This window comes from Trichomycterus rosablanca, chromosome 26 (genome assembly GCF_030014385.1).
Source record: "Trichomycterus rosablanca isolate fTriRos1 chromosome 26, fTriRos1.hap1, whole genome shotgun sequence".
Lineage (NCBI taxonomy): Eukaryota > Metazoa > Chordata > Actinopteri > Siluriformes > Trichomycteridae > Trichomycterus > Trichomycterus rosablanca.
In genome coordinates, this window is record NC_086013.1 from 5481829 (window position 1) to 5501462 (window position 19634).

General features: G+C 41.7%; 1 protein-coding gene and 1 long non-coding RNA gene across 3 annotated transcripts in view; one reads left to right on the forward strand and one right to left on the reverse strand.

Moving 5' to 3' along the window:
* The window catches only part of traf2b (Tnf receptor-associated factor 2b), a 29114-nt gene extending 17894 nt beyond the window's left edge, over positions 1–11220 (forward strand). For both annotated transcript variants that reach the window (XM_062989056.1, XM_062989055.1), the window contains exons 8-11: positions 3337–3672; positions 8904–9081; positions 9247–9395; positions 10776–11220. In XM_062989056.1, the coding sequence (XP_062845126.1) occupies positions 3337–3672; positions 8904–9081; positions 9247–9395; positions 10776–10994 (882 nt within the window). In that variant the 3' untranslated portion in view covers positions 10995–11220. The remainder of the gene's footprint in view (positions 1–3336; positions 3673–8903; positions 9082–9246; positions 9396–10775) is intronic.
* Positions 5128–19634, reverse strand: part of LOC134303609 (uncharacterized) — an 18291-nt gene continuing 3784 nt past the window's right edge. Inside the window, exons 2-3 of the long non-coding RNA XR_010007673.1 lie at positions 9294–9426; positions 5128–5955 (exon numbers count right to left, since the gene is read on the reverse strand). This is a non-coding gene — a long non-coding RNA (uncharacterized LOC134303609). The remainder of the gene's footprint in view (positions 5956–9293; positions 9427–19634) is intronic.

The following is a 19634-nucleotide window of genomic DNA, read 5'->3' on the forward strand; positions in this document are numbered from 1 at the left end:
AAAAGTCCCAGCCCTGTGCTATAAAAACATGTACAGTCGTTCATTAAATGTCAGGTTTGTTTGAGGGTTTGCAAAAAAGGTTACAGGGTTCCTTTTTCTATTAAATGTACATCGATGGTGCCCAGGTGGCGCAGCGGTGTAATCCGCTATCACACCAGATTCTGAGCTCCCGGGTTCGAATCTTGGCTCTGCTACCGGTCGGCTAAGCGCCCCCCTCAGCAGTCTGCTGTGTGGAAAAAAGACCAGACTAAGAGGTTGGGTTATCAGCGCTGTGTAAGGTTGCCCAGGTTCAGAGATCGGGGAGTGGCTCTCCATACGCAAAGCTGACCTCACGTGCAAATCCACTTAGGTATGTGTGAATAAGAAGGGATTGGTAGACTGCGAGAACGTCGGAGGGTGTGAGTGTGTGTGTCGGGCAAATATACGCTGCCGGTGTCCCCAGGATCCACTTCAACATATCGTAGACTTAAACTAAAGCCGTGAGGACTTTTTAATGCCCAACATTTAATTCTACCTAATGATGACAAAAACATTAACAGATAAAGGATCTAAGAAACTAAGGCCATCTAAAGTGTTATTTTCTTTTGGACAAACCGTTGGTACCCTTTCGTCTAAATACAGCAATAATAAAGTAATTATATAAAGTAATTGCTCGTCCAACCTTAACCGGTTGTGCCACCTTTTTTTTTTTTTTACACAAGGCTGTGTTGGGAAGTTTTGTGTTTTAGCATAATTGATGTTAAACTGTTTAACCTCTAGAGGTAAACTGGTACACCCAACCAGCCAAACATCTGCTCAGTCACATGCAGAAAAGCATTTTGTCTTCAGGTAGTTTATTTGCCTAAACCTGACTAGTGAGAATGCACCTACTTGTCTTATGTGTTGTGTCTCTTTGGGTTGAGGGGGTATTCCTGGTGGAACCAGGGCCTGCCATGGCCATGACGAGGATAAAGCAGCTGATGGAAATGAAATGAAACAACAGTATTTTCAATATTTCATTAGCATATTCAGTTTGTAACTACTGACTATTATAAAAATCTACAGGGGTTGGACAAAATAACTGAAACACCTGGTTTTAGACCACAATAATTTATTAGTATGGTGTAGGGCCTCCTTTTGCGGCCAATACAGCGTCAATTCGTCTTGGAAATGACATATACAAGTCCTGCACAGTGGTCAGAGGGATTTTAAGCCATTCTTCTTGCAGGATAGTGGCCAGGTCACTACGTGATGCTGGTGGAGGAAATCGTTTCCTGACTCGCTTCTCCAAAACACCCCAAAGTGGCTCAATAATATTTAGATCTGGTGACTGTGCAGGCCATGGGAGATGTTCAACTTCACTTTCATGTTCATCAAACCAATCTTTCACCAGTCTTGCTGTGTGTATTGGTGCATTGTCATCCTGATACACGGCACCGCCATTGGATGCACATGGTCCTCCAGAATGGTTCGGTAGTCCTTGGCAGTGACGCGCCCATCTAGCACAAGTATTGGGCCAAGGGAATGCCATGATATGGCAGCCCAAACCATCACTGATCCACCCCCATGCTTCACTCTGGGCATGCAACAGTCTGGGTGGTACGCTTCTTTGGGGCTTCTCCACACCGTAACTCTCCCGGATGTGGGGAAAACAGTAAAGGTGGACTCATCAGAGAACAATACATGTTTCACATTGTCCACAGCCCAAGATTTGCGCTCCTTGCACCATTGAAACCGACGTTTGGCATTGGCACGAGTGACCAAAGGTTTGGCTATAGCAGCCCGGCCGTGTATATCGACCCTGTGGAGCTCCCGACGGACAGTTCTGGTGGAAACAGGAGAGTTGAGGTGCACATTTAATTCTGCCGTGATTTGGGCAGCCGTGGTTTTATGTTTTTTGGATACAATCCGGGTTAGCACCCGAACATCCCTTTCAGACAGCTTCCTCTTGCGTCCACAGTTAATCCTGTTGGATGTGGTTTGTCCTTCTTGGTGGTATGCTGACATTACCCTGGATACCGTGGCTCTTGATACATCACAAAGACTTGCTGTCTTGGTCACAGATGCGCCAGCAAGACGTGCACCAACAATTTGTCCTCTTTTGAACTCTGGTATGTCACCCATAATGTTGTGTGCATTGCAATATTTTGAGCAAAACTGTGCTCTTACCCTGCTAATTGAACCTTCACACTCTGCTCTTACTGGTGCAATGTGCAATTAATGAAGATTGGCCACCAGACTGGTCCAATTTAGCCATGAAACCTCCCACACTAAAATGACAGGTGTTTCAGTTATTTTGTCCAACCCCCGTACATTGTGAAGCTGGTATCTTTAAGCTGTTCCTTACAACATTCTTTTAGATAACATGTTCCACACTGTTCTACCGGATTCCTGATCTAACTGAACCAGTTCATCTGGACACAAGTTTGGTGTAGAGATATGTTTCATCACTCATCTGAGCGACTTCTTCATTCTGAGCGTCATTCTGTTGTTCAATACCCCAACGTGTGCAGATCCTTGACGAGGAAGAACGCTGGCTTGAACGAGGAGTCAAAGAGGCCATCTGTGCGAAGAGGGAACGACCATCCCTGAACCACCTATACCCCAATTATATGTGTGATTTTGCATACAGACCTGATCACCGGTTCTGTTACGCAATGGCCCGGTGTCTGGCCGTTATGCAAATCGACTGCATATAAGGTTGGGGTATTCAACACAAGCTCAGACTGAAGAAGTCACTTGGATGAGCGATGAAACGTATCTCTACAACACACTTGTGTCCAGATGAACTGATTCAACTTTGTGGATCCTACCAATCCCAATATTTACTGGATAAATACTGGATAAAAATAGATTTGATATATTGCATAGTAGTGTTATAATTAAAACAATATTTTCCCTGTCTGAAATAGAATGGTAGCACACTTTCCAGAGGCAGAATGTATCAGTATCTGAGAAGTCTGACAAGAACCTACTTTTTCTGGCATTGATGTGCGTGATAACTCAGTTTTAAGTTCATAGTAATAATAACCATGAGTTACTGGCAATAAATAAACATCGTTCTTAACCAACGCTGGCTGTTTTTGGCCAAACGGGGTGGCACGGTGACTCACTGCAAGAATGTCCTGGGTTCGTTTCCCCTTTCTGTGTGGGTTTCCACCGGGAGCTCCGGTTTCCTCCAACGTCGCAAGTGAGGTGAATTGGAGATACAAAAATGTCCATGACCGTGTTTGATATTAAAACTTGAACTGATTAATCTTGTGTAACCAGTAACTACCTTTCCTGTCATAAATGTAATATGAAAAGGGCTGCACCCTTGCAAACTATCCTTCACCTCGAATGTTTGTATCGCCGCAGGTTGACAACGGTAAACAGCAGGAGCATGAACAGAGCAGCATTATGGAGCACTTACGTCTCATGTTGGGCGTGCTCTCATCGGCCCGGCCGCGCTCCGACGGGGCCGGGGAGTGGCAGGAGGACTCGGGCCTGGGCCTGTACAGAAGCCCGGAAGACGCCGTTCCCCTGGGTGCCCAGGCTACACCCGGAGGCCCCGGGGTGCAGCAGAAGATGAGCGCGCTGGAGAACATCGTATGCGTGCTGAACAGGGAGGTGGAACGCACGGCGCTCACCCTGGAAGCCCTCAGCCGTCAGCATCGACTCGACCAGGAGAAGATTGAAAATTTGAGCGGCAAGGTACACCCTTTCCTAGAGGATAGCTTGGCATGAGCACGACAGGCCTTGCATGTTCAACAAATCTAAAAACGGTTTACGCGAGTATTTCTTGTTTCTCGCACAGCTGAGGTGAATTTCGAGGCCATTCGTCGCGTCGTCCGGAGCGATAGGCCATCCCATCGTTCTGTAGGTAAAGAATCAAAATGAAGTATGATGATTGGTTTGAGTACAAATGCGTTTTCGACCTTTACGGTCTGGAGAAGTAGCAGTGGGATGGTATATAAGGAAAAAATTGAAACACCGAACAAATGTGCGAGACTTTCTTGCCACTGTTGGCTGAGCTGTTGGATGATCAGCTCTTGTTTTACGATAAAGCCACAGATTATTTGGACGGTATTAGTTTTACCTTATGAGGAAAGTAAAGTAATTATAACCAGACTGTTCTGTTTTATGGACTGCAGTTATTGGAGGTTAGACAGAGAATAAATGACTTGTAGAATGAATGCTGGTTAATATAGTAGTGGTGGCCTGCTAACAGCATCACCACATTTAAAATCATCTTAACTTTGCAGTAACTAAATTACAATTAAAATCATACTTGCCCTAAATCGTATTAGGTTAATTGCCAGTCACTAGCAGGAGATAATTGTGCCTTAATATGTAAAAAATTCCCCCAATTTTCTTCCCAATCTTAAAAGGAGAGCCATGACTAGCACACGTCCCCCTGACAATTGTAGTAGCCGACTGCTTCTCTCCCCCTGTACGGGGCGTGCCCATTTGGGGGCGCGTATCGCAAAAGGAGAGTCACGCACTAATCTCCATTATTCCCCATCTCTATTCGGGCACCATCGAGTTCTGTGATTTGACGCTGAAAAGCTGAGATTTAAACTTACAGGTTTTAGAGGTCAGCTCTGGTGTGCTAGCGTGTTTTGCCACCGCACCGCCCGAATGCCCCAGTATAAAACTCTAAAGCAGCACGAGGCAGTTAACAGTTCCAAAGAATGTCTGTTTAACGGGAATCGGCCTCAGGAAGGCAGTGGATGTAAAACATGGACAAACCGGATCAACAAAAAGCAACACCGATCGCAAGGATAGTTGGGTACTCGGCAGGACTTTCAGTCACAAAAATAACCAAAGAATCAAAGAACCAAAGAGACGAACGAGTATCTCTATGGGCAAGTGAGAACTGGAATTGAACTACCACCTTAATTTCCTCCCAACTCTTATGTATAGCCGAATGTATGTGGACACCGCCTCTAATTATTGAAATGTCTCAGCTGCACCCATTGATAACAGATGTATTAAATCATATTTAATAATTCAACATTAAATCAATGATAGGATATAAATGATATACCTCCCACTTTTTGGGAACAGTTTAGGAACTTGGACAAAACAAGGTCCATAAGGTTCATAATGACATGATCTTACACGGTCATAGACCCATAGACACATCAACGCTTGACCTCAGAAATGTTCTAAACGGGCATCATTTCTTACTGTTGTATTAGTAAATATATTTTGGAATGGGGCAGTCTTTATACTTTTGGCTATACAGTCAACTTTATTTATGAATGCAGTAAATAAAATAGACATGTAGCTTACTAATCATAGCTGTTTAGACAAAGACCCTAAAAACAAGCAGTTATAATTAAGTTAGAGAATTTATAATGTGTTTAAGATGTTTTACGCGTATTACGCGTGCGAGGACAATTCATTAATCATTAGTAATAATCGTGAGAGATGTTCTTTGGTAAAAATTCATTTCCCGTCCGAATTCTACTTCAGCAATGCAGCATAACGTTTTTAGATGCATGCATGATGGGCAGAAGAGCCATGTCTGTCTCTGCCATGCATATATTCACTCTTCCTTTTCATCCATAGCAGGTGTTTCCATTTTTTTGTTGTATCACCTATTGTTTGCTTTATCTGTAAAGTTTTAGTATTCTATTATTCTATTCTGTCCTGTATGTGATGCTCTTTACCAGCTTGACTGTAAATGCTTTGTTTTATTGACCATTTATCATTCACGTTGCGTTTAAGAAGGTCTTAAATACTCAGCTGATGTGCTGATGTGCTTTTTTGACATTCTGTTCGGCTAAGACATTGGCTTTAATGGGAACAAACAACAAAACATGGTTCCTGGGTTTAATCCTTGCTTCCGATCACCGTCTGTAAAGAGGTTCGGATGTTCTCCTCATGTCCATGTGGGATCCTTCTGTACTCTGGGTTTCAGTCAACTCTTCAACACATACAGAAGGTGAATTGGCTTTTCTGGCTCATTGGTGTGAGTGGGCACCATGTCTGGGGGAAAAAAAAAAAAAAAAAAAAAAATCACTGCTCTGCACCCACTGTTTCCGGGTGGCGCCGGCCCACTCCGTCCCTAACCATGTTGAATCGGTTTACTTTCCAATTCTACACAGAATGACTCAAAAGCAAAAACGAAATGCAATGTACAGCGTTATTCAGAACCTGTAGTACTGTTCATATCGGTGTGTTGTTACTGGCCAAAGTCCCCCTGACAGTCGATAGTGCAACCTGACCCAAAGTCTGTATGCCGTGACGCCACCGCTGTACGGAATAGAGCGAGGAAGCGGCCGGGGGACTGCCGAAGATCACCAACAAACCTCGAGCCTCGAGCAATCGGGCGATTCGATTCGCTGGGCGAATTCACAGACGCGTCTCGGGTGCCGAAGACGGAGGTCAGCTGGACCACAGGCTCTGCGAATTCACGGCTCTAACTCGAGTATATCGAAGCCCGGTTTGGACTGGTGAGAAGACCAGCTTCATGGTACACTGGTTAAACAATTTTAACACAATGTGAACGCACACGAAAAATGAAAGTAGCACCAGCGTACTTACAGAAACAGAAGGAGAAGAACGTAAAAAGTAGAGATTTTTACAGGGGAGCGTAGTTTCTTCAATATAACAGATGAACAGCTAAGATAAGCCTCAACTTTGTTATTTCAGAGTGTCTGCTGGTATCCTGGGGTTAATTATATTAAAAAAAACGTAAATGAGCTATTTAATTTTTACTTAAAGAAAATACAGTACAATAATGATTGGCACAAGACAAATCACTGTGAGCTGGCAGTGGTGGAGACAGAGCTGCACTTCCTAACAGAGTGCCCCAAGTACAGCTCTATCAGGAGTCTACTATGGGAAGATCAGCAGCATCTCCCCTGAGTTCCTACACTGCACACACAAACTGCCCTACATACTGGGAGAGAAGAGCTGACTGGTCACAATCTGAGGGACATCCAGTGAGGCCGAGCACAAATTATTATTGATTATTATTGGTATTAAAGGGTTTTTATTTTGATTTATTTTATTAATTTTTCTTTGACCTTCTTTATTGATCACTAATAATCCTGTAAATAACTTAAATTCTAGAGTTGTATTTTTAATCTGATGTATAAATTTTTTTTTATTATTTATATGGATACACCTAAATAAAATGGGAATGGTTGGTGATATTAACTTCCTGTTTGTGGCACTTTTCAAGATGGGTGGTGACCATGGCGGCCATTTTGAAGTCGGCCATTTTGGATCCAACTTTAGTTTTTTCAATGGGAAGAGGGTCATGTGACATCAAACTTATTGAGAATTTCACAAGAAAAACAATGGTGTGCTTGGTTTTAACGTAACTTTATTCTTTCATGAGTTATTTACAAGTTTCTGACCACTTATAAAATGTGTTCAAAGTGCTGCCCATTGTGTTGGATTGTCAATGCAACCCTCTTCTCCCACTCTTCACACACTGATAGCAACACCGCAGAAGAAATGCTAGCACAGGCTTCCAGTATCCGTAGTTTCAGGTGCTGCACATCTCACATCTGGACAATTGCCTTCAGATGACCCCAAAGATAAAAGTCTAAGGGGGTCAGATCGGGAGACCTTGGGGGCAATTTCTTTTGCGTTGTTGCCATCAGTGTGTGAAGAGTGGGAGAAGAGGGTTGCATTGACAATCCAACACAATGGGCAGCACTTTGAACACATTTTATAAGTGGTCAGAAACTTGTAAATAACTCATGAAAGAATAAAGTTACGTTAAAACCAAGCCCACCATTGTTTTTCTTGTGAAATTCTCAATAAGTTTGATGTGTCACATGACCCTCTTCCCATTGAAAAAACTAAAGTTGGATCCAAAATGGCCGACTTCAAAATGGCCGCCATGGTCACCACCCATCTTGAAGTTTCCCCCTCCCATATACTAATGTGCCACAAACAGGAAGTTAATATCACCAACCATTCCCATTTTATTTAGGTGTATCCATATAAATGGCCCACCCTGTATATGTATATATATATATATATATATATATATATATATATATATATATATATAAAAAAAAAAACTTGAACAAATCAGTGGTGGGACTAAGATTCAACTGCTCCGATTTTATAAACGAATATACTAGGATGTCTGATATTTATGAAGAAATCAAATTCTATAGATAATATAGATAATACATAATAATAAAAACCTTTAGGGTGAGGCGCTCACAGGTGGTACAGAAGTTTATTACGGTAGCCCACCACTGCTGAGATCAAGGTTCGAATGTCAGTGGTGCTATCGACCGGCCGGGCAGCTACACAGACATGATTGCCTATCTTTTAGAAAGGGGTAGCTAAAGCCCTGGGATGGATTGACACCCTGTCCTATGTAGTTCAGCCTTGCGGACCCTGACCAGAATAAAGCGGTTGAAATAAAATGAAATAATGAATGAGACTTTGAGCGCCTCCAATTGTGCAATTGCATTATGCTTTCTCTCTACTGACGCCGAGCCCGCTCCGATTGAGGAGAACGAAACTAACACGCGCGTGCAGGAGCCGACTGCATCTTTTCACCTGCACGAGGCGAGTTCATATGCGGATCAGCTTTGTGTACGGAGAATCACACCCTGATCAACGCATAATTCCTTGACTCTGTGCAAGCACCATCAATCAGCCAGCAGAGGTCATAATTGCATCAGTTATGAGGTCCCTATCCGGCTCCCATCTGTACGAACAGGCAATCGTTCATGTAGGTGCCCAGCCCAGCCGGATGGCAGAGCCGAGTTTCGAATTCGAGTCGTCAGCACTGGTGTGCTAGTGTGTTTTACTGCGGCACCACCCGAGCGCCAACTTGGGAAGTTTAAGGAACAGCAGGCATTCTGTGTAAACATGGTACTGTATGGTAATTCATGTACAGCACAGATCCATTGTATAGATGTAAATATAACGTTGACCTTATCTGCACCGTTCTGTAGGTGCGACAACTGGAGCGAACGCTGACCATGCGAGACCTACAGCTGGCTGAAACCGAACAGTCTTTGAGAGAGATGCAGTTTTGTACCTTCGACGGAGTATTCGTCTGGAAAATTTCCGACTTCACCCGCCGCAGACAGGACGCCCTGGGTGGTCGAACCCCTGCGATGTTTTCACCCGGTTAGTTTTCCTTTTATGTTTTTGTTATGAGGTCAGCTGTACACTTTCACTTTTGTTTTATCAACAAGGACCAGAAATCACCTCACATTTTGAGCTGGCTTTTTTTCTTTCTCTTTCATTATGCTGCAGTGTTTGTTATTTACAGAACTTTCCTTTTTTTTTTAGCTTTCTATTCAAGTAAGTATGGGTACAAAATGTGCTTGAGACTTTACCTGAATGGTGACGGTTCTGGCAAAGGCAGCCACCTCTCCCTCTTCTTTGTGGTGATGAGGGGAAAATATGACGCCCTGCTGAAATGGCCCTTCAGCCAGAAGGTGAGTGTGTTGTTCACTTTACTCTTTTTTTCTGGAAATTAAATAATAGTATCATAAAGTATCATTATAATATAATTTGACGCAATCCAGGTAACACAATCCATGCATCTTATGCCAAGTTCACACTACCTGACTTTCAGAGTTGCCAGGTCACTGTACAGTTCACACTACACAGCTGGATCTCTTGCACTCGGGAGTCTTTAAATTCGACTGGTCGGCGATAGGGGGTCTCACACTACACGATCTATTACTAGGATGAGTCGGTCTGGTCTCCCAAACTCCGTTTTGTCACGAGAACACACGCAACAATAATCGAGCGATCAAACTTGCTTGTGCGCCGATGTGCAGTGTAAAAGAAAAGGGGAAAAATAAATGAATCTGAGTGGATCTGGCAACACGACTAGCAAGGATTGTCTGTTAGAAACTATATTATGCCCCTGTCCCACGTTTTTACACTCTCCCCCGGGTTTCCAAACCCTGTATCTGGCGTTCTCGTTGGCTGTAGTTTGACATCGCACTCGCTGCCAGTCGGACGATTGATCCAGATATCTAGCATGCTAGATATTTTTCTTCAGTCGCTCGGGTCGAGTCGTATCGAGTGAGAGCCGGGTTTCGATCCCCGAGCTGTCACATCTAGCGGCGACCTGTCTGCGGGCAAAAATCATGTCGTGTAAACTAGGCATTACTCTTTCTGTACAATCTGGTCCCACTGTGGTGTAACATAAAGCCTCAACAAGAGGGTGTTCACATACAAGTTTATTTACTTTATATTATTTAGGGTTTGGGTAAACCTTGCATTATTTGATCTAATTTCATTTTTTGAATATGATTTATTCTGGTCTGAGTCACAGTTGGTTTGGTGCCACCTGTAAAACACTGGGCGCAATTAGGGCAACACACCCATCCGTTTACTTACTCCTCCTTGCACAGCGTTTGAAGACCCCACCCACTTAGCCTGGTCATTTCCCCACCCAGCAGACATGGTGGCCAATTACTGTCTGCTGCAGGCACTGCCAGTTGTGCCCGCTAGATGGCGCCCAGAGGACCGGTAGCTGGTGTGCTAGCGGAATATCCCGCTGCGCTACCTGGGAGCTAGTTTCAAACCCTTAACCCTAAAGATTTCTTGGTCATACTACCTGATGTGGTCAATCGAACTTGGGGTTCATTATGATTTATTACCCTGGTGACTTGTTTCACAAGTATGTGCCACCTATTCAGTTCATCTAGTTTTATTCATATCTAATATGACTTGATCACCATTTTAAATGGTATATCTGCATAAACAGAACAGTCTTAATCTCTTAATGCGTAATTTAATGTCACTCCCTTCCCTTGTGATGATACTGATGTTTGGGATACTGTATTCTTTCCCTCTTTCAGGTGACTTTGATGCTTTTGGATCAGAATAATCGTGAACACATCATCGATGCCTTCAGACCAGACATCAACTCCACCTCTTTCCAAAGACCCATCAGTGAAATGAACATCGCAAGTGGTTGCCCACTTTTCTGCCCACTGGCCAAACTGGCCTCTAAGAGCTCTTATGTGAGGGATGATACCATTTTCATCAAAGCAATAGTGGATCTTACTGGGCTTTAGATCACACAGTACAGAATAAACGTGTTCCTGCAGAGTTTATTCTCAATAGTAATCAAACACATTTGTGGAAACTAGGTAAATAAGACAGGTGGTTAATTGTACTATATCTGTGAAAGATCTATAGTATGACCATCTGCCGACATTAGAAAAAGAGGTTATATTATTTTATGCATTTATTTTACAGTATTATATTATATATTTTGATAAAATAACTAGTTATAACCTTGAGTATGTTTACTTGCACATTATGTCCATTCATTACTAGATTTTATGCATCATGTGATCATATTTGTTCAGCAAAATCAGTTGATTTTCAAATTGAAAAGAAGTAAAGACGCTCTGCAGCAACTATCTATCTATATCTGTCTATCTATCTATCCTATTAATGCAGTTACTTTGCACATGACACAATTACTGCATGTTTCGAAATGTTTCAATTAAATGAAACAAAGATTTGAGCACCCTAACAAGTCCAATCTTTCCTTATGCAAGTTATCCCAGCTTGTTGTAGCCAGCCAGGCGTCTTTTGTTCTAGTTTCAGGACTTTCTACCCCTGTGTTCATAGTTAGAGAGATTCTTGATCATGTTGAAGAACTACATACAGATTTGTAATGATAATTAGGTATGGCAACTGATAAACCAACCGATTCTGGAGGTTCATGGTTGATTGTGAGGTATGATTTGGGCACATTTGGTCTTAGAATTTGCTGGTATCCATTAGTGAAATGCTTCCTGATGTTGCTTTGTGTACTTCACCTTTTCATATCTGTGTTAAGTATGCTGGTTTTTTAAATACTGGTCATGTTCGTGCAAACAGTGCTGCAATGTAGAATGGTGCGATCATATAGGGGTTTTGCTTTATCTTTCTGGCCTGCATATATTTTATCTTTGTGTTCTTGGTTCTCTAGCTCTAGATCTTACCCTGGCTTGCTCTAGGAATTTAGCCTAGGTTCTTGTGACCTGCCCAGACTGCTATATGTTGATGGTCTTGTGTGCTGTGAAAATCAAACCCTTCATTTAGTTTAGCAAGTTTAAATGAGCACAAAGAGTTCAGCTTTACAAATGACAGGGTGTCTGAACTTTTGCACACGCCTTAATGACTTTTTATTACCTTAATTAACAGGAAGAAATGAAGTTTGCTGCAGAGTTTGGGTTTACTTATTTCCATTTAAAAAATCAGCAATGATTTGAAGCATACAGCTGTTAATAGAAATGATAAATTATTAACATTAGAATAAGTGTAATAATATATCCAAATAGTTAACAGTGCAACTGGTGCTACTTTATTTATTTATTATTATTTATTTATTTTAAGTCAATCTTTTCATGGACTACTTAATAAAAACATGCATTACTGGAAAGTAAACTAATGCATCCACCACATCCAGAAGTTAAGTTCTGCAAAAATCGGACATTTGTACATGTAAACGTGCTTTAATATTGTATTACATAAAAGGTGTGTTCTGTCAGGCGGAGGTTTGGACACATCTAGTCATAAGGAGGTTCGTTTTTATTATCAGTTTTTTAAATTTTTAAAATATTAGTGAATACATTCGAATATTTTATGGACTCATGATGTGATAAGGTGGCGCAGCGGTAAAAACACACGCTGTTCACCAGAGCTGAGATCTCGAATACATCGTATCGAATCCCGGCTCTGCCTGCCGGCTGAGGATGAGCGGCCGCATGAGCAACGATTGGCCTGTTGTTCAGATAGGGGCGGGATTAAGCCGTATGGGGACTCTCTCAGACTAGTGCTATTACGACCTCTGCTGGCTGGTTGGTGGCGCCTGCACGGAGATGGGAAAGGAGTGCGGTAGAGGGTGTGGCTCTCCGTACACAGCGCTGTACTGCACTGCACTGCACTCGTCAAGTGTAGGTGAAAAGATGTCCGATTGCTGTGCATGTGTCGGAGGGGCCTCCCCAATCAGGAGCAGGGACCAGCGTTAGTGAGAGGATGATTGACGGGCAGAAATTGGATGCGCTACAGCATTTTCCCTTGAACTTTTTTTTTTAGTGCGTCCAATATTTACCCAATTGCGCTATACTTCCTCTCTACTGGTGCTCACCCCTGCCCCGATTGTGGAGAGCGAAGTGACACACGTCCCCTTCGACACGTGTGCGATAGCAGACTGCATCTTCGAGTTCATATGCGGATCAGAGGTCGTACTTGCATCAGTTATGAGGTTCTTATCCGGCTTCCTCCCTGTATGAACAACAAGCCAGCCGTCGTTCATACAGCCGCCCAGCCCAGCCGGATGGCAGAGCCGAGTTTCGAACCGATGAGCGTGTTTCACCGCTGTGCCACCTGAGCTGCAAATTGCACAGATTCTTTAAAATAGTCGACAGCTTTGCAAACATTTGGCAACACTTGAGTCTAACGTAATTACATAAGAAGAGTTTAACAGTATTGAAGAATGTGTGTCCAGACGTTTCACCGGCAGTGCAAATACTTATAAAACCTACATATTATTATTATTATTATTATATACATAAAATTGTATTTAATTAATACAATAGTATATTTGAGTAATGAAACAATATACAGATATGCATAAAAGTCATATAGCCTCTACATGGTATTATTTATAGACATTTTGTAGACATCATTCAAAGCCATGTGGAATGCACACCTAACACCTAAAAGCCCAGTTTATTGTATATACAACACACACACACACACATATATATATATATATATATATTTACAGCTTGACTGGAAGGGTGCATGCTCCTCCGAATCAAGCTCTATAATACACTCGGAGACAAATGTGTTTGATGTTTATTGATAATAAATTCTGCAGGCACCTTTACTACAGTGAGTTTTTATAAGACGAAAATAATTAAGTACGGTGCCCATGGAGCCGAGAGGGTTAAGGGCCTTGCTCAAGGGCCCAACACTGGCTGCACGGCCGAGCTTGGATGATCTGACATTTTGTTTAGGCTTGGGTTGCATGAAAGCTTAAGTAATATGAAGCTTACATGTAATACATGCACCAAACCTCTACAAAATGAAATTGGATTTGAATCTGCCATGCAGCCACCGCTGGGCCCTTGAGCAAGGCCCTTAACCTTTTCGACTCCAGGGCCGCCAAACAATGGCTGCCCCTATTATCTCATTTCATTTTTTATTTGCATATAATAAAAAAAACTCCAGCCTTCTGGAGTCAGAGCACGGGAAACCATTGTCTGGTGCCCCTGGAGCCAAGAGGGTTAAGGGCCTTGCTCAAGGGCCCAGCAGTGGCCTAGTTAGTAAACTCACAACCTAGTTGGTTTAATCTGTCCTTATTGTTTTTGTCCCCATAGATCAGGGCTCTAGAGTGCGACCAATTTGGTCGCACATGCGACCTAATTTCTCAATGGTGCGACTAAAAAAAATCTCAGGTCGCACCGGTGCGACCAGCCGTCCGAGGGAAAAAAAAAAACAACAGACACACATTAGGTCAATATCATGGTCTAAACCAATCAGAGATAGTGAAGGGCGGGACAATATTGTAGCGGTGATATGTGAGCGACATTCAGCTCAGCCAATCAGAATGCAGCACCAGGTTTATACATGTGCGTTCGGATGTTCTGCAGTAAGTTTAGTTTTGTATATGAGACTCGCCGGATGTCCCCAGAATGGAAGTTCGGGTTCTGGAGCTCGGCGGTGTAAAGTGCTGTAACGCTCACTTAAGTCCTGACTAAACAGTTAAAGTGACTCGACCCTGTCGTGTGCGTTTATTCCCACACCTCCACCACCGCACAGCAAAAGACCCGCAGCATCCCCACCGGACAGCGGCTAGGTGAGCCGACCCTCTACAGTAGCAAGGGGCTAATGCTAGCGGTAAAGTGCGGCGATAGTGAAAGTAAAAACACGACAATATTTTCGTTAAGTAAAATATAAAAATAACTAAAAGACCATAATACTGTATATTACAATACATGTAGTCAAAATACACAGTGAGTGCACCGCAAGCGATTTTGGGAATCTGTAAAAGATTCAGTAAAGCCGATAATATAATGCACTGCATTTAAGATTACACTCTAACACACACAAACATATACATATAATTTTAAATATACACACACATATAAATAGATATACACACATACATACACATTTACTCTATTATTACTTTTATAAGTGTGCTATAATTAGTCTATAATACTATAATTAACTGTAAAGAGCATGGGAAGACAGTGGCCGGCAATAGTGTATTTGTGACTGGTTCTAATACATTTCGAATTGAAAGGCTGAAAAAGCCCAATGCATCTATAAAACACATTACATGCCCCAATAAATGCACTGCCCAAGTGTCCCCTCTCCCCACTGCCTTTCAGCGGCAGGCAGCAGCAAACAGATCATCAGACGAGGCCATGTTGACCAGATTGTTAGTTATTTACAAGTCAATATTGCCTGTATGGACAGTGATTTAAAAAAAAAAAAAAGTGAACCTGTAAAACTGCGGTGTTAAATGCGATGCGGTTGAAAATTTGGGTGCACCTAACTTTTGTGCTGGTGCACCTAAGAAAAAAAGTTAGGCGCACCAGTGCAACCAGTGCAAAACGTTAGTCTAGAGCCCTGCCATAGATGATGTTGTTTTTATTAATTAAGTAGTTAATGTGTGGGCATGAATGTTGATTAAGCAAAAGATGGAACAGTATGTGTTACAGGTGTACAAGAAAGTAGAACCAGATTGATGGTAGATGGGATGGAAAACATTTATTGTATTATATTTTAAATTAATAGATTGACCTAGAAGTGAAGTGCTGTGATTGATGTGCTGTGATTTGGGTGGAGGGTTTAAACAATTCCAAGGCCCCTGAACCTTGCAGATATATATATACAGTATATGATATAATATTATTCTCTAGTTTATGGGTGAGGGAGTTAGGAGTCATTATATTCATATAATCATAGTATAGAGACATCAGTCATAACATAATGATCACCTCCTTGTTTCTAACAGCTCCACTTACCATATAGAAGCACTTTGTAGTTCTACAATTACTGACTGTAGTCCATCTGTTTCTCTACATACTTTTTTAGCCTGCTTTTACTCTGTTCTTCAGTGGTCAGGACCATCACAGGACCACTACAGAGCAGGTATTATTTAGGTGGTGGATCATTCTCAGCACTGCAGTGACAATGACATGGTGGTGGCGTGTTAGTGTGTGTTGTGCTGGTATGAGTGGATCAGACACAGCAGCGCTGATGACGTTTTTGATCACCTCACTGTCACTGCGCCAACGGCGCCCCGTGGGCAGCGTCCTTTGACCACTGATGGTCTACAAGATGACCGACTCAAACAGCAGCCATAGATGCGCGATCGTCTCCGACTTTACATCTACGAGGTGAAGCGACTAGGTGGGAGTGTCTAATAGAGTGGACCCGGTATTTAAAAACTCCAGCAGCGCTGCTGTGTCTGATCCACTCGTACCAGCACAACACACACTAACACACCACCACCGTGTCAGTGTCGCTGCAGTGCTGAGAATCATCCACCACCTAAATAATACCTGCACTGTAGTGGTCCTGGGGTGAAAGCAGGTTAAAAAAGTATATAGAGAAACAGATGGACTACAGTCAGTAATTGTAGAACTACAAAGTGCTTCTATATGGTAAGTGTAGAAAGAAGGTGGTTTTATTGTTATGGCTGATCAGTGTATATGTTTTTCAGGAGTAAGGAGAGAGCTTACGTGTGTAATTAGAATACAGTTGGCCCAGTAGGGCTGTAGACTAGGTGGTGGGCTAGCATATTTAAACAACTGGGTCACATGAGCACCTATTATTTACATTTACTGCATTATTATACTTTTTATTGTATCTTATTGTATACAGTAGTTATTAGTATTCATATTAATCATAATACTTATCATGTATAAATGACCAGCAATGCTTTCTGTGCTTTACCATATAACATCGATGAATACTATTTTCAAGACACCCAAAGTATCTAGCTGCACGACTGCTGCATTGCATGCAGATTTGCCCACACACCTATCCATCCTGAACGCACACACCAACCCCTACTCGACCCCTAACATACAAACACACACACATACCCACACAGGTAAAAATGTATAATGATTTTAACTGATCTAATGTGAAAAAAAGCATTAAAGTAGCATTGTTATAAGAAATTATTTGCTATTTTTGGCTTAGTTATGTCTTGCTTAGTAATTTTTTGCATAGTTTTTGTTATAGTCATTTCTTCAAGCTGTTTGTACTTAATTGCTTGTTTATTATCTTATTTGCAAGGGCTGCATATTTTTATAATGATTTAATGAGTTAATTATTTATTTAGACACATTATGGCAAAGCAGAATCCGAGACTAATCGTAGGTCCGTTTTTCTCTTTGTACGTTCAGACACGTGAAGTAATGATACTGTACATTATAACGTAATACGGTGTATTTAAATACTTAACACCTGCATGACCTGTTGGCTGTTTGGATCATTCTAGTCCCAGGTTCAATACAAATGACTAATACTGGACAGTAAATGAAGTGGGTAGCACTGTCGCCTCACAGCAGGAAGGTTCTGCGTCCGATACTCAGATGGAGCGGCCCGGGTGCTTTGTGTGGTTTGCATGTTCTCCTCGTGTATGGGTGGGTTTCCTCCGGGAGCTCCGGTTTCCTCCCACAATCCAAAGAGGTGAATTGGAGATACGACATTGTCTATGTTTGTGTTTGACATTAAACTTGTGAACTGATGACTCTTGTGTAACCTGTAAATTACCCGTCCCGTCATAAATGTAACCAAAACGTGTAAACATGATGTTAAAATCCTGATAAATAAATAAATAAACAAACATGTGAGAAGAACCTGGTCAGGCCTGATGAATTTTAGCACTTTATGTTAAATTTGCTGTGGTTGAACTGTGATCAACCCTTTCATGCATGGTGGACAGCTATTTAAAAGTCATTATTTTCTATGTGCTTAAGTCATTTGATGAACGCTAGCAAACGACTCAGTATGGCGCCACCATGTGGCCAATAATTTTAAGTGCAACTCATAGATCATATGGTAAACCAAAATAGCTGACAGAATGTCAGAAACTCCATCTGCTGCGAGGATTTCTGTAAAATTCTTCTACTAAAAGGCATCCTTGCTGATGAATAAAATTTTAGCACAAAAAGCAACATTCTAAAAAGCAATACAATCACTGTGTTGTTCAAATATTTATTTTTTTAATGCAGTAAATTACAATTAACCACATGTCCACTAAAACTTTTTTGTAAACCACACTATTTTTAATAGTATTAAATTATTATTTTTAATTTTGTGTCTGTGATTATATACAGAAGAGAATCGCAAGGTGTTCTTTGTACCATTTGTACCTAGTCATGTGAAAAAGTTAGGACACCCCACGAGAGCCTTTAAACATATGAACATTTGAGCTTCATTTGAACAGTATTGAGAGATTATATAACTAAACAAAACTGAAAAAATTACTTTTAAACACAAGTTGTAAAATGTAATGAACAAAAATGGAAATTGATTGTGAGGAAAAAGTTAGGACACCCCCACATTTATTACTACTTAAAATGTCTAAAATTAGAATCCGGTGCACCACATCAGCTGCGATGATTAGACCATCGTTAGAGGACATTGGATTTTATTTAAACCTCAGACATTAGTTTGGTTTGCTCTTGATTGTTGAAGTGAGTGGTATCACCATGGTGAGATCTACAGAGCTCTCTGAGGCCTTCAGAAAGAAGATTGTGGATGCATATGAGTCTGGGAAGGGATTTAAAAAGATCTCAAAACAATTAGAAATCAGCCATTCTACTGTCCAGAAAATCATTTAGAAGTGGTGAACATTTATGGCCAGGTCAGGCCGTCCTAGCGAGTTCAGCCCAAGAGCTGAACGCAAGATGGATAAAGAAGTCTCCAATAATCCTACAATGTCATCACGGGACCTACAGGTAGCTCTTGTACATGCATCTATCATCAGACAGAGACTGCACAAGTTTGATTTTCATGTGAGGTGTGTAAGGAGGAAACCCTTGCTATAAAAAAAAAAAAAAAAGAACATCAGGGCAAGACTAAAGTTTACCAGAGAACACCTAGACAAGGACCAGGACTTCTGGAACAATGTGCTGTGGACAGATGAATCCAAAGCTGAATTATTTGGGCACAGTAACAGAAGACATGTTTGGTGCAAACCAAACACAGCATTTGAGCACAAGAACCTCATACCAACTGTGAAGCATGGAGGTAGAAATGTCATGGTTTGGGGCTTCTTTGCAGCAGCACGGCCTGGCAAGCTCTCCATTATAGAATCCACAATGAATTATTCACTGTATCAGAGGGTGCTTGAGGAAAATGTAAGACCATCTGTCCATAAACTGAAGCTGAAGCGGAAGTGGACCATTCAACATGACAACGACCCAAAACATTCCAGTTAATCCACCAAGGAATGGCTCAAAAGAACGAAATTGAGAGTTCTGAAATGGTTATAGGAAACGTCTAATTGAGGTTATTTCAACCACAGGGGGAAACACCAGCTATTACGGCATAGGGTGTCCTAACTTTTTCCTCACAATCAATTTTCTTTTTTGTTCATTACATTTTACAACTTGTGTTTAAAAGTTTTTTTTTTTCAGTTTTATTTGTTTAATGATATAAGCTGCATCTCTCAGTACTGTTAA